This window comes from Sander lucioperca, chromosome 1 (genome assembly GCF_008315115.2).
Source record: "Sander lucioperca isolate FBNREF2018 chromosome 1, SLUC_FBN_1.2, whole genome shotgun sequence".
Lineage (NCBI taxonomy): Eukaryota > Metazoa > Chordata > Actinopteri > Perciformes > Percidae > Sander > Sander lucioperca.
The window spans coordinates 18,996,463-19,011,915 of NC_050173.1; the positions used below are offsets into that span (position 1 = coordinate 18,996,463).

A 15,453-nucleotide genomic window follows, 5' to 3' on the forward strand; every position below is an offset into this window, starting at 1 on the left:
GCTCCACTTTGGAGTCTCCACAAAAGGGTAAATTATTAAGAGACACTGATATCCAACTTAAGCATTAGTCACATAGTTTGTCAGTGGTCTGTTGGTGGCACAATGAATGGGTTCAATTAGAACCAGAGATAACAAAATAATGGACAGTTGCATTATTGTTGGCAGGCAACACACATGTAAACAGCTGCTAACCTGTTAGCATTAGGGGTGATATGTCAGTGCCAAGTGCTTCACATTGACTTATCCATAAGACATAATTCCATACTTAAGGTGTTAGGAGATGCATAATTCATAAACCACAGTGTTTTATGTCCGAGCTACAATTCAAAGGGGTTGCTCCCCAATGAAATAAGCAGTCAAATGACACCACTGACAAGTAGTAAATCCTGTTGCATTAGCTCTCAAACCCACTGCTTCTGAACCGATTTACCCTCAATCACATTAAAGACAAATCTTGGTAAGAGGGACACTGGTGGAAAAAATGAAATATCTATATGTTTGATGGAAGGAAGAAGCCCAGTATGTTGTTTTGGCTCTAAGGTAAGCGTAATGGATGATTTATGGTAAAAAACTGACTGAGCTTTAATTTAAATGGATTTGGAAAAGTCTTTTTTATATATACGTTTCCCCTACTGCCAAACTCATTTAGTTTACCTCTTCTGTCATACAGGGAGCACAGCTATATCTGAAATTGAGAAAATTGTGGTGAAACTGTGAAACTCTGTGCTTGTTTAGAATACAGAGCTAATTGCTGCTAATTTCTTTGCAATTACAAGTGTGACTTAACACGTAGACAGGTGTGTTTGTGTTATTTGTGTATAGGGGTGTAGAAAACCATAGTTGTAATGTTCAGGATCTGTGCCTTGGGCTAAAGAAATACTTAAAAAAAAAAATCAGATCAGATAAAGTATGTTGAATCTTGATCTAACAGTTGGGTGGAGTGAAGATAGTTATTGGTAGGATATTGGTCACAGAAATGTACAGTGTATACACACTTAAGTGAAATAAACTTTTTGGCAGACATTTTTGCACTTCATGCTTATAGAAATGTGAAAAATTAGCAATGTTTGCTCTAGAACTATGCTTTACCCTTCCTGACTGTACATACCTATGCTTAGGAGGTGACTTTGTCATGTACATGTCACACATCTACGTCTCAAATAAGCACTGAAATAAATTTTCGGCTCCTTGTCATTTTTTTCTTTAATCTCAGGAATAGAGAGACAGAAACTGAGTGAGACACAGATAGAGAAAACATAATTCCTCCCTTTTAATCTATCACTAGTCCCCATGGAATCATCTCTGGGATATGTCAGATTCGACCTGATTATAGCGCGTGCACACACATGCACCCACAAACATACTCACACACATGTTTGATTTCATTCCTCACGCTTTTACTGTCCCTCCCACTGGCTTTGTTTAGCAGTGGATTGTTGCAGATTAATCCTCTAATTGCTTTGTAGCTTTGTAGTGAGAGAGAGGGAGTGAAGAAAAAGAGAGGGAGAATTAAGCAGCAGGTGGATTGGGTTAAAGGTTAACATGGCTCTTTAAAGCTTTCTTTTAATGCCAGCTCATTTACACGCAAGCATCCGAAAGGCGCTGGTACTGTATCAAGTGAAAAAACACTGGCACGCACAACTAGTTCATTTGTTGCATTTAGCTGAGCAAGAAAGCAGTTTCTTCTAAGCAGCAATGAAGCTTCAGTTCTCAAGCTTTTAGTCTGCTTTTTCTTCCCTAATGGCTTTATCTCAGTTGTTTTCTTCTTGTTCTCTTTAGGTGTTGGGAAATTATGCCTATGATTACAAAATGAAATGACTGTGGGGTGCTGTGTGTGTTTGTAGGTTTAGGAGGCTTTTTTGTACATTGTGTGCGTGCATTTGTGTGCCTTTGCGTTTGCATTTGTGGCTTGTTGTGAAAAGCCAAGAGATTGAAGTAGTGAGGGGTTGAGAGATGGGCAGCCGCCCAGGATTGATAACATCTCACTGGTATTCCAAACATCATTCTCCATGGAAGCTCATGCTCTCTCTCTCTCTCTCTCTCTCTCTCTCTCTCTCTCTCTCTCTCTCTCTCTCTCTCTCTCTATCTCTTTCCTTTATAGCTCCTGTGAAAAGATATTTGAAATATTATGAATGTAAATATTATTTAATTTCCTGATTTATTCCTGCATCTGCACCCTTTTTTCAACATGCAGTGTTCTACCTTTCCTTAGCTGCATGACAGTATACAATTTGATACTTTCCTTGTCCACACAGAGTCTAAGTCATACCTTCATGGCATTAATAGGTTAATAGGTGCTGCGTAATTAGCAACTCCTGACTGGTAAGAACATTCCAAGACTGATTTAGCCAGTGATTGAATACTCCTCTAACTCCAATCTGCTCTTCCTCTAAAAGGAAGACATAACCATTTTGCATATAAGTTATTAGATACACTTGATTGATTAATGTTACCTCTGTGTGTTAGTTAATTGTCCACAACTTGAGCTAGTACTAACTTGACATAATAATTTTTTAACATAGCATTTGCACACGCAGGACACAACAGAAGCAAAACTGCTTCCCGTGTTGAACAGTGGTTTGTCGATCAAAGAATCTATTTACTAGGCAATTGGGTTATTCTTATAAAAGTCCCCACAGCCAGCTGTTGTGGGAGCTGCTTCATTCATTTATACCTAATTTCCCCTGTTTCCAAGCTCTGGTCCCTGGGGTCAATAAGGGACAAAACTTTTGTTCAAGTATGTTTTTTTTTCTGTGGTTGTGGCAAGCAATCTCCGTCTGCCAGTTATAAGACAAAAATGCAAGCGGGAGCAGTTAATATTGGATTTCTGTACTTTTCAATCATGGTGCTAGCTACTTAACACTGTTCTTATTTTTGGTAGGTGGTAGGCTATACAGAGGTAGATAACTGTCATCACACGCAATACTAAAATCACCAACCTATGCTCTAATTAATTTAAACTTACTTTCACCCTACATTTTACTTAGAACTAACTGTATTGTTGCAAGCCTCATTTGGATGAGTTAACAGTAGTTTAGAATTAGCCAACAATATATGCTGTTAAACGCCATTTACTAAATCTCTTTTTTATTTCTGTTTTTCCCCAACTCAGGTCCCTGTTAGGCTGGATGAGATGAGATCCCTATGTAGTGGTCGTCATGGCAACTTGTGACTCTCCCCCTATGGTGTCATCACGGCAGCAGGAACATGGTGGCCAGAGGCTGGACGCTGCTGCTGAGGACAACTCCGTCGTCGCCATGGAGACCAGTCTCGCCAACAGCAACAACGCCAACAACAACAACCAATCGTCGCCTGCTGCCATTGGAGAGCCAGAGAATGGCCTTGGAGAGCCCGCTTTAAGTCCGCTAAGGTCTACTGCTACCCCCACCAATGTTAGTGCAACCATCGACCCTGTAATGGAACAGAGTCGGAGAGAAAGCTTTACTAACGGTAATAAAGGGAGTGTTACCGGGACTTTACCAGGAGGAGGAGGAGGAGCAGCTTTGGGTTCGGACTGTTCTGCCCCTGCCACATCTCCTGTGGCACCGGCAAAGGAGATCCCGTGCAACGAATGTTCTAGTTCCTTCTCCAGTTTACAAAAATACATGGAGCACCACTGCCCCAACGCCCGCCTGCCTACCACTGGAGGTCATGAGGAGGGTGAGGAGGTTGAAGGGATGGTAGGGGAGGAGAGTGAAGATGAAGGAGAGCATGAGGTGGGTGCTGCAGAAATGGGGGAAATGAACAGCGAGATGGAAATGGAAGAGGATAGTGATGTGGAGAACCTGAGTGGCGAGATCATCTACCAGCCCGATGGCTCTGCCTTCATCCTGGAGGATGCCAAAGAGCAGTGTGGCAACCAGGGGGGGCTCTCTGGGCCTCTCCAATTCAGGGGCCTGCTGTCCCCCCAGTCCTTCCCCAATGCCCAGGTCAGCAGTGGCCAGAGTAGCCTGAGCCCAGGGGGGGAGCGGTTGGAGCAGCCCGCTGCACCCATGTCCTTCTACCCCCAGATCATCAACACCTTCCACATCGCCTCATCCCTGGGGAATAACCCCCTAGTGGCCGACCACCCCTCCTTCCCAAATACCTCAGCTGGAGGGCTGGCGGGCACTCGTCCCATGTTGCACAGTTTCCGTGTCTATGACCTCCGCCACAAGAATGACAAAGACTATCTGAAGGCGGATGGTGCAGCCAAAAACTCCTGTGTGTCCAAAGATGTCCCCAACAATGTGGACTTGTCCAAGTTTGAGGGCTGCGTGGCCGATGGACGGCGGAAGCCTGTGCTGATGTGTTTCCTGTGCAAGCTGTCTTTTGGCTACAGCCGTTCCTTCGTGACACATGCTGTCCATGACCACCGTATGACCCTGAATGATCAGGAGCAGAAGCTGCTAAGCAACAAGCACGTCTCTGCCATCATCCAGGGCATCGGCAAGGACAAAGAACCTCTTATAAGCTTTCTGGAACCAAAAAACCCCACCAACTCTGTGCTACCCCACTTTCCCACACCTGCCAACTTCCTAGGGCCAGACACGGGGCTCCGCGGCTTGTGGAATGCTTTCCACAGTAGTGGCGAGAATACCGATTCCCTTCAGGCAGGTTTTGCCTTCCTGAAGGGCAGTGCCAGCAGCTCCTCCAATGACCAAACCCCCAGAACCCAAACCATGCCAAAGGCTGAGACCAACCCAAACCTCGGGGGAGGGGCTGGTGCCCAGAGAACCCCCAGCGGGAGTTCTGCTGCTGCTGCCATTGGTGGCAACTTGGAAGGTCAGAACTCTAATAGTGACTGCAAGGGCCACGTTAGGGACACATGCACTTTGCAACCCAATGGGCCGGACCTGAGCCAGTACCCGCATGTCAAGCGGGAGCCTGGTGCAGTTGGAGGAGAAAGTCCAGAGCAGGATGAGGATGCTTACTCCAATGGTGGTGGAGTAGAAATGGAGGCAGATGAGGAGGAGGAACAGGCCATGAACATGGCAATGACTGGACAGCGTGCCGACAGCACCAGTAGCAAAGATTTCCCTCTCTTAAACCAAAGTATTTCCCCCCTTTCCAACAGTGTGCTAAAGTTTAACAATGACATCAAAGGCCCTGCATCCACCTCCTCCTCCTCCCTGCCCGTGTGTGAGAAGCTAGAGATGGAGAAGAGCCGCCTGTCCACTGCCCTGGCAGCTGCCCGAGAGCGGGAGAGCAGCAATGACTCAACCAGTGAAGCCCTGACAGGACGGGATGAGTCGCCCTCCTCCCACCCCCTTGACATGATGATGTTGCGCAGAGATGATGAGAGTCCTGGACCTCTGTATCAACACACAGGAAATCCCAGTACGCCTGGAACTCCCGGCACACCTGGTACCCCTGGTCCAGGTGAAGGTTCCCCAGGTAGTGGGGTGGAGTGCCCCAAGTGTGACACGGTCTTGGGATCCTCACGGTCTCTGGGTGGGCATATGACGATGATGCATTCACGTAACTCCTGCAAGACGCTGAAGTGTCCCAAGTGTAACTGGCACTACAAGTACCAGCAGACACTGGACGCCCACATGAAGGAGAAACATCCGGAGTCTGGTGGATCATGTGTGTACTGCCGCACAGGACAGCCTCACCCTCGTTTAGCCAGAGGCGAAAGCTATACCTGTGGATACAAGCCTTTCCGCTGTGAGGTCTGTCCATCTAATTTTTCATCTCTATGGACTATTTTTCTGTCTTTTTTATCTTTCTGAAATGTTCTTTTTTATTGCATTGGGTTTCATAAGCCAACTTTTATCCTTAATTTAACCAAAACAAATGTCTCTCTGGGTTTGGTGGACATATGTTAATACAACAAGTATATTAGCATCTTGGCAATATAGATAATGCAATTTGCTTTTCAGGCCAATTTTGGGGCACAGGCATCTGGCCATTTATGGCAACCTCTACAGTTGTACATCTTTACTCAATTGAAAATTCAGTGTCAGAAGAGGGGAAGGAGGGAGTTAAATGTGTTTGTCTTTCTCTTTTTATTCAACAACACCTGTCACAGCTATAAAGGTTAAAGTAATTACATCATAAGACTGACTGAAGAGAATCTGAATTTTAATACTTAATCATTAATCAGATATCAGCTGTTTTTTGTTATAAATGTGCATAGTGTATATCACACATCACTGTATTCATTCTTCCCTTGTAGGTATGCAACTACTCAACCACCACCAAAGGCAACCTAAGCATCCACATGCAGTCGGACAAGCATCTGAACAACGTACAAACACTCCAGAACGGTGGCAGTGAGGCACAATACAACCATAACCATAACCATGCCAACCCTGTGCCCAGTGCCAGCCTTGGTGGAGGCTGCGGTGCGCCCTCGCCATCCAAGCCCAAACAGAAGCCCACTTGGCGCTGTGAGGTAATGAAACAACAGTGTCATTGTAGCACTGTGGTAGCTACATACCAATTTGCTTGTTTCAGTGTTTAAACAATGAGTCATTTATTTTCCTGTGCGTCACTATGTCTATTATTTTTCGTGGCCACATCATCTGACCTCTGGTCATTATAAAACTGAATTTTAAACACCCCAACATTTATACACTTACACACACCATATACATAGACACTCTATTCTCACACACCATTCTCTCTGCCTCTTACCACATCATTATAACTGTTGAATGATGTATGTTATTGTCTTTACTGTCTGTCACTGTATATACATACGTATATGTAATTGTCTGTGTATTATATGTGTCATTTACCTTGTGTGTCACTGTTACACTGCTTTCACTAATACAAATTAAAAAATTAACTGAATTCCTCAAACATTATAGCATTATCTCCAAGTTTTGTAGAAACCATAAGAAATTCCTCATCATGACCGACTTACTAAAATGTGGATTAGCTATTAAGATTATGTTGTTGCTTCAGTTGTTGTCAATGCCCATTTTGAACAATATATAAAATGAATTACATAATGAATTTGACATTTATTTATTGAAGAGGAATAACCCCTTGAGATGAACAATCTCGTTTTCAAGGGGGTCCTCGAATTATAATTTAATTTTAAGTGTGATGATGATAAAGAAACTAGCAGAGTCAGATCCCCTAAAAAATGTGTAATTTATCTGGCCTTGCTTCCAACAGGTGTGTGACTATGAGACCAACGTGGCGCGGAACTTGCGCATCCATATGACCAGCGAGAAACACATGCACAACATGATGCTCCTGCAGCAGAACATGAAGCAGATCCAACACAGCCTTCATCTGGGCCTGGCTCCAGCTGAGGCAGAGCTTTACCAGTACTACCTGGCTCAAAACATGGGCCTGGCAGGTGTAAAACTGGAGAGCCCAGCTGGCAGCAGCGGCCCAGATGCTCAGATGATGATTAACCCGTTCCAGCTAGATCCTGCAACCGTGGCTGCTCTTGGATCTGGTCTAGGTGAGTAATACTAGAATTGAAATTAAACAGAAGTTTTACCCATTGGTCAATTAAAAAGCATAAAAAGGCATTTCTGCTCCTTTTTCATATATTCATCCTCAATGTTGTTTTTCGGTTTCATCTGCGCATCCTTCACTTGGTCAGTTTTATGTTTTGTCTCATATATCTGATGCCATCTGGGTATGTTTTTTTTATCTCTTTGCCTTTGTTGCTCTTCATTTTTTCTTCCTGACCTCTCACCTTCTCTTTTTCTGCTCCGATCCTTTTTACCTTGCCCCCCTTGCCTCGCCCTCTTCTCTTTCTCTTCCCTCTTATCTCTGCTCTCATATTGTCCCTCTGTCATTGTCTCCCTTCTTTGACCCCTCTCACTGATTAAAAAATGATTATGAGACGCCACATGAGAATTATTCTTAATCTTTCATTTGTAATTTTCTTAAGTCAGCTTAATCCCCCCCCCATACACACCCCACCTTCACTTACCCTAGAGAGGACTCACACACATGTTCACACACATGCACACACATACACACTCACACAGCAGGAAGCGGATTCCCGTAGGAGTGAGAGAGATTTAACAATAACCCTGCAGTGTTACACACCCACTCCCTCCTCTAGTGTGGAGATCACAGCCCAGCCAGCAGATGTACTCTCAGTGAATTACACTGATAACACACAGCTCCCCATAGTGAGCACAGCTGTACATAAGTTTAGATGGTGTGAGCAGGATACTTATATATTCAAATACTCACACAAATGAATAAAATGGAGGACGAATATTCATGCATACAATTTAGAGATATACACATTCTAAATGTCTGCTCACATTTTGCATTCTGTGCTATTCTTTAAAAACAGCACACACATACACACAAACACACATTTAGTCATCCACTAATTAGGGGAATTGTACTTAAACTGTAAAGAAAAAAAAACAACAACGATTCAGATGATGTGTAGTTGTTAAATCCTCTATCTGAAAAAAAGACATGATGAGCTTTGCTATGGCATGCATAGAGAGACAATGAAGGGATCAAATGAAAGAGTTAATTACATTTCTATGAATGGCAGATCTCCTTTTTTTGTCCCAGGGTGGGCGGGCAGAAGAAAGAGAAAAACATGTACAATGCATTGATCAGCTTTTCAAATCTCTGCGTGGATGTGAGAAACGCTCGGAGCCCTAAAACCGGTGTCCCACCCTTGTTGAGAGCAGTAATTAAAGCTACCTGATGAGCGAGTTAGCAAGTTGAAAAGGATGATTGTAATTGATCCTGATTCAATCCTATTAGGGTTTTTTTTATAGACAAGACTTTGTAAGGAGCCCTAGTCCTCTGTGAGGCTTTATTTTATCAAATCCTTTTGTGTGAGAGAGACCTGCATGGAGCACTCACTTTTCTCTTCACACGTAATTTCATTAAAAGAGCCTTTTCTCTTTCTCTCTATTCTTTATCCCTCCCTATGCATGCCAGCCTTTCATTTTCATTCGAGCTTTGTCTTTTTGTCATACCTCTTTGTTTTTATATACCATTCGTCCTTCTGTGCATACTGCCTGCCTTTTAATATGATGTAATCCTTATGAAAGCCTTACCTTTTGAACACCGTTCTGTCTTTCTATCTGCTGTTTAACCTGCATTCTCATTTATTTTCTCCACAGTGAATAGTGACCTATCAGCGGAGCTTCGTCTTGCCAGTGGTCAACTAATGGCGGACGACCTATCCCTGGTGTCCTCCGGTGGAATGGGGGGTATGTCCTCATCAGACCCCTCCCTTTCGTCCTTGTCGCCACCCATCAACGACCCCTCGCTGCGCCTCTACCAGTGCGCCGTGTGCAACTGCTACTCCACGGACAACCTGGAGGCTCTCAACGCCCACGTCAATGCCGAGCGCGCTTTGCCCGAAGAGGAGTGGCGCTGCGTGGTTGGCGACGTCTACCAGTGCAAGCTCTGCAGCTACAACACGCAGCTGAAGGCCAACTTTCAGCTACACTGCAAGACAGACAAGCACATGCAGAAGCACCAGCTGGTGGCCCACATCAAGGAGGGAGGCAAAGCCAACCAGTGGAGATTAAAGTGTGTGGCCATTGGCAACCCTGTGCACCTCAAGTGCAACGCCTGTGACTACTACAGCAACAGCGTGGATAAACTGAGACTACATGCCACCAACCAGAGGCATGAGGCTGCCATCCGCCTCTACAAGGTAAAAACACATTTTTGTTTTTGCAGGACACTGACTTTATAATGCTTAACATACAGCACAATAATAGCATTCTTACTGGTATACATACACGTGAGGGGAACACCACTAATTTTAAGATCAGATTGAGAAAAAGCACACATGTTTTTGTTTATAAAGACTGTGCCCTATTCTCTTAGCTGCAGTGTCACATGAATATAAAGTTCCCATGAGAATGGAATGACCAAGATGGAAAAGGTCACTGTTAGAGCACCCAGGATGATTTCCATTGGATATGGGTATATGTCCTGCTTATGACCAGCTGGCACTAATGTTACTAATAATTATACACAAGTCACGTCCTATCAGCGAGTTTCAAATGTTTCAAAGTTTTGATTATCTTCAGCTGTCTTTTCAGCTTGTTTTTTTCCAGCTGTAAATAATTCTGGAATAATTTAAAAAGAATTTATTTGCATGATAAGGATGTAGAGGCATATTAACAACTTTGGTATATATGTTTTGAACGATGACACAATGAAGGTAGACCACATTCTATACATGGTAGTCTTGCTATATGATCCCTACGTGATGCACGGATACACACATTAAGAACTTAATTAAGAAACAAACTACAAAAAACTACGTAATATTTTTAATTTTTTAATTATGGTAAAAAATGCCTTCAGATTTTGTATTGAAGGGATACATATGTGTAAGGGTGTTTAATACATTTCATAATTAAGGTTTCCAGAAGCACAGACTGTTTTTTGTGTTTGTTCGCATGATCATGTATGTACACATCCACACAGCTCTCCTGCAGACAAACACTCCCTTTTTTTTTTTTGCTTGGGATTATTTGGTCGGGACTTGTCATAAGGTAACCACTGTCAGAGCGGAACTCACACAGAAGTCACTTACTTAACTAATTAAACTCTTTACTCTATGAGCAATAAATAGTTCCTGCAAAAACAAATTCCAACATGACCAATATCTGGCATCTTTCTCCGCTCCAATATATTTAAGGTGATTTAGTTTGTCAGACGTCTCCTTCAGCTTAATAGGATGCTGTTACATTTCCGAGGCCTTGACCTACAGGACAGGATCAAGTGCATTACATTAATGAGGATTTCTTTACTACTGTACGCAACATTTGGCAGTGGAAGGTGTTTGTGTGTGTGTGAGTGTGTGTTGTGCTTATAGAGACAACTGTAGTAAGAGGATGAAAAGATAAGATAAGTAGAATATACATCTACAATTGTATTACTTATCTACCCACTTTTGTATTATAATAAGAAGACCTTGTCACAATAATATTATAATAATATTAAATTATTTACTCTTATTTACTCTTTTTTTTTGTTTTTTTTTTAAAGCTGTAAAAGTTTTGCGGTATTCGGCAAAAAAACAGGAAACTCAGATGAGACAGAATGACATACAGCAAAGTTTTGAATCTGCAACATTAACATTTATGAAAGAAGTCTCCACTGACCCACATACTTTAGTCACTCCTTTTAATCGTTTTTGTTAAAGGGGACCTGATTTTGATGGAATTGCATCTATTTCAAAATCTGTGTCTGATTTTTACTTACAGCTCCAAGGCTTGAGTGGATTAAGCACATTGGCATTCTTAGGGTTATTTAAAACAGTCGTAGTTGACTTAAACAGGATGTACGTATTGACACAGGATTGGCCGACAGTCTGGCAAAGGCTACACTTGGGCATGGGATGAGGTGGGGATGTCTTATCCTCAGGGATTGTTCACTAATTGCACTGAAATATTTAAAATGTATACATTCTTAACAAAAGTGCTGCTTGCCCATTAGCCTACATATAGCTAACCTATAGGATCAGCTTGATTAGCCCACACAAATCACAAATTAGACTTACTACCAGAGGAAGACTTTAGCATAGGGGTGTGTCTTTGTGTATGCATGTGTGCCTGGATTTTAGAGTGTTGAGACACTTTTGGCAGCTGTTTAAGTTGATTTAAAATGAGGCAAAAGCCAGATATGTTACCTAGGTTACAATGAACACTGGCAGCTATGTAATCATGCAAAGAAAGCTATTTATATCAGTTGTGATTAAATGTACAAACCCAAGAAGCACAATCAACAGTACAGACATAAAACAAAGAGGCTTGTCTGAACATTTTCCTAACATATTTTGCTTTCCAAGAAACTTAAGTAAAGCAAGGGAGTATGCTTTTAGGCACACACAACCACCAGTTTAGCCAAGGCAAGTGAGGATCATCCCATTGCCCCCTCCGTGCACCCATACACCCCTGTACCTCATCTACCCACCCACCTACCCCACAGGCCTCAACAAATCTGTTCCACAGATGACGCTTTTAATGCCTCTGGCAGAAATCCCACTATTTTACCCTTGGACATGTGGTAGTAAAGCAGAGAGAGAGGGAGAGAAAGCATAGAGCACCAGAGCAAGGCAGAGGGAAAAAAATAATTTCTTTATTTGACCAGAAAAACACCTCTCCTTTTATGTATTGGCAGAGGTGAAAAGCACATGGGGATGGAGGTAGCTTGGCCGGGCGCATAAAAGATCCGAGTGTTGACGACTTTACCATCTGTTTTTTTGGAAACGCAGAATATCTTTATGGCATGGGAAACCATTTGAAGATACAAACAAAAAGCATATTCAGGAGATTTTATGGCTGCTTTGTAGCAGCAATGGAGTACTTCTAAGGGGAATTGAGAGTTTGAAAGTGTTTTTTTTTTTTTCCAGACTTTGAAACTGCAAGAGGGAAATGACATTAGCAGCACATGGACATCAAGTCATCTGGTGTCCAGGGCACAGCAGGTGGCGCAGGAAGTCATACGCCTTATATGGAAAAAGCGGAGGTCTATGCCTCACTGCTTATTGGGGAGGAAATGTAGGGAATCTGATTGGTTACTGTTTGTTTTCAATGAGAATACTACCGCACAGGGTGTTTTTCCACATTATTTCTCATGATACAGAATTTAGTTGGAAATTCAAAGTGTGTATTGAACCTCACTACACTATTATCACAGCTGTCAAGTGCACATCTTTATCCCCTAGAAACATTGTGAATGACAAAATGGAAGATGTTTTAACGTAGCGTTTGTACGCTAGCAGCCTGTGAGGTAAGCTCAGCATTAAATGTTGCCGTAGCATAGCGTGTCCATAGCTGGCCTGGTTCGTATTTGCCTTAGCGTTGAATATGATGATGTATGGCTTCGTTATGATTTTTAATAACAAACAGTGGACTTAATGCACCTGGAGACAGGAGTAAATCTGTCAGTGCCATTCACAAGTGCTGCAGGGCTAGGTAGGGGTTTAGTTTGTAGTGAGCATGTGTGTTTGTGTGTCCACAGGGCTTCAGAGGTTCTGTGCTTGCCCTTGGGTCATTAGGAGTTGAGAATGTTCATGGTCAATGTGGCATGGTCAAGGACCACACACACTCACACAGACACACACAGACACACACACACACACACACACAAACACACACAAACACACACACATACACACACAAACGTACACTGTGTCTCATAGGCCATGGCACCTGTTTCTCAGATGGCTGTCCGAATAAATCAAACTGTCCTCAGCCACCACCACCCAACCCCTGTCTGTCTGTCCAGCTTTCCGTCATAAGTCAAGCGAAAATGGACGTCTGGGGTCCACTGCACATTTCCATATCTCTGTTTTTATTTTCATTATTTTTCCCTTCCTTCTCTTCCCTCACGCTCGCCTTTGTACTCAGAATCGTAGGCTTATAAAATGCTGAACTTTTTATGACAGAGATGGAGGGAGAGAGGGAGTAGAAAGAACATTAAGATAAAGCACTTTGCTAGTGGGAAATACAGAGAATGGGAACAGAGATACAAGGTGTCTCTTTCCCTCTGTCTCTTTCTCTGTCTCAAACTCGTTCACTCCCTCTGTCTAACCCACTCTCTTTGTTTTGTTTCTGACTCTCTCTTTCTCCCATTCTCTCTCTCTTTCTATCTCTCCCCTGGGGAGCCGCAGATAGGCCATCTCATTACCCATGATCCTCTTGGCAACACCATGGCCGGGAAACAAGGGGTGGAGGGAATTAAATGGGGGTAGTGATGGGAGGAGGAGGAGGGAGGGATGGAAGGAAAAGGAGAAGACGAAAGGGGGCTGGATTTGTAGATGCATCAAAAGAAGACTCTCCCCCTCTGTCATTTTCATCATTTCCTTTGTATTTTTCTTTTCTTATTTATTTATTATCTTTTGCTTTTTTTTTTTTCTTTCAATCTCCAAACTCTGCCCCCCCCCCACCTCCCTCACATTTTATATTCTTCCATCTCCCTCAGATGGAGATGGCTGTGCTTATGCATCTGTGATATTAAGTCTAATGCTGTGCCTTGGCTATTAGCAAGGGTCAACCCTGCCCACACTCATTTGAAAATCAAATGGCCCTATATATATGCAGCCCAAATTATTGGACTGTCATTTGGACTTGTGTGATGGGGAAATGGACAGGAGATTGACTCCCATAGATTTGCATAAAAAGCCATTGTGCCGGTCCCCGGAATAGAAAAAAAGACTGGATCTATTTCAAATGCATGGCACCATTTATGACACGCTCACTCACATAAATGCATATGTGCATAAAGAGGTATGGTATTACATACATTCATCGAGACATACTCATCAATACAGTAACACTCACATACAATTGTAGTCTTGGTTATCAAGTTACTGTTTTCCACTTGAGCCCATGTCTGCTTGTTCCAGACACAGACTCTTGATCAGTGCATGGTTGTCTCGCACTTGCCAACAGACCTAAAGAGTTTCCCTTTAAAACTGCATTTTTGCAGACACACTAGCTGCTACTTGACTGTAAGATATAGATTTTTTTCATGTTTTGTCATGGAGACTGATAATGCAGCCTGCCATCGAGAGTTCAGCGCTGTAAACCTGAGCAGATGAATGAGTTCATTTCAGTGTTTTTGCCAGAAAGGTTGTCTCACTGTCTGTCTCACTCTTCGTCGTTCACTTCTACAAGTTGTTCTTTTGCTCAGTCTCTCTCTCTCTCTCTCTCTCTCTCTCTCTCTCTCTCTCTCTCTCTCTCTCTCTCTCTCTCTCTTTCTCTTTCTCTCTCTCTCTTGCTCTGTCTCTCTCTGCGAGGCAAAGAGACGCCAGTTAGTAGATTATTCAAATCGTCTCCTCTTTCACCTGCGTGGAGATTACAATGGAAATCTTTCAGAGGTCCGGGGTGGTGAAGTGGGGGATGGAGGGTGGCGGCTAATTAAAGCATAAAAGCAGGTGTGTGTGTGTGTGTGTGTGTGTGTGTGTGTGTGTGTGTTTGTGTGTACGCTGTTGCTTTGTAAGTTTGACAGAAAGGTTTGAATGGATGGACTTCCCCGACCCCCCACCATCACCTCCACCTCCTAATAATCCTCATAGATATTAATAAGAGTTTCGCCCATTCTCCCTCCAACGCCTTAACCAGATGGTCGGCACAGCATTAGTGTGTGTGTGTGTGTGTGTGTGTGTGTGTGTGTGTGTGTCCAGCTTTGGTTCAGCTGCTGATTGACACTCATATGTAATGTTTAATTACCCTATCCAGCTTCCCCCCTCCTCTCCTCTCTACTTCTCAACCTTCCGGTGAATTAGTTATGGCCTGCAGACTGAGATTGTAGATGGCTTTTTTTTCTTCCTTTAGCAAGGTGTGTTTCTCTGTGTGAGACAAAGACATGGCTGGTTTTCTCATATTAATAGCCAGATGCGATCTTCTTCATAATCATCCCCACTCCTCTCTGAGCTGCGGGTCATTTGGGCCGGGCCGGGGCCAAGCCATTTGTCCATGTGCAGGGGACTGTGAAGCAGATCGGGGCTGACAGGTATGGGAACGATAGCAGAGATGGGGTGTGTGT

The 15,453-nt window shown here is 43.2% G+C and overlaps 1 protein-coding gene across 4 annotated transcripts in view; it reads left to right on the forward strand.

Annotated features, from left to right (window-relative positions):
• Positions 1-15,453, forward strand: part of zfhx4 (zinc finger homeobox 4) — an 86,359-nt gene that overhangs the window by 20,972 nt on the left and 49,934 nt on the right. For 3 of the 4 annotated variants that reach the window (XM_035999836.1, XM_031301322.2, XM_035999839.1), the window contains exons 2-5: positions 3,113-5,654; positions 6,161-6,379; positions 7,111-7,405; positions 9,057-9,598. In XM_035999836.1, the coding sequence (XP_035855729.1) occupies positions 3,159-5,654; positions 6,161-6,379; positions 7,111-7,405; positions 9,057-9,598 (3,552 nt within the window). In that variant the 5' untranslated portion in view covers positions 3,113-3,158. Of the gene's footprint in view, positions 1-3,112; positions 5,655-6,160; positions 6,380-7,110; positions 7,406-9,056; positions 9,599-15,453 lie in introns of those variants that run through there. The other variant, XM_035999842.1, reaches the window with a different exon arrangement.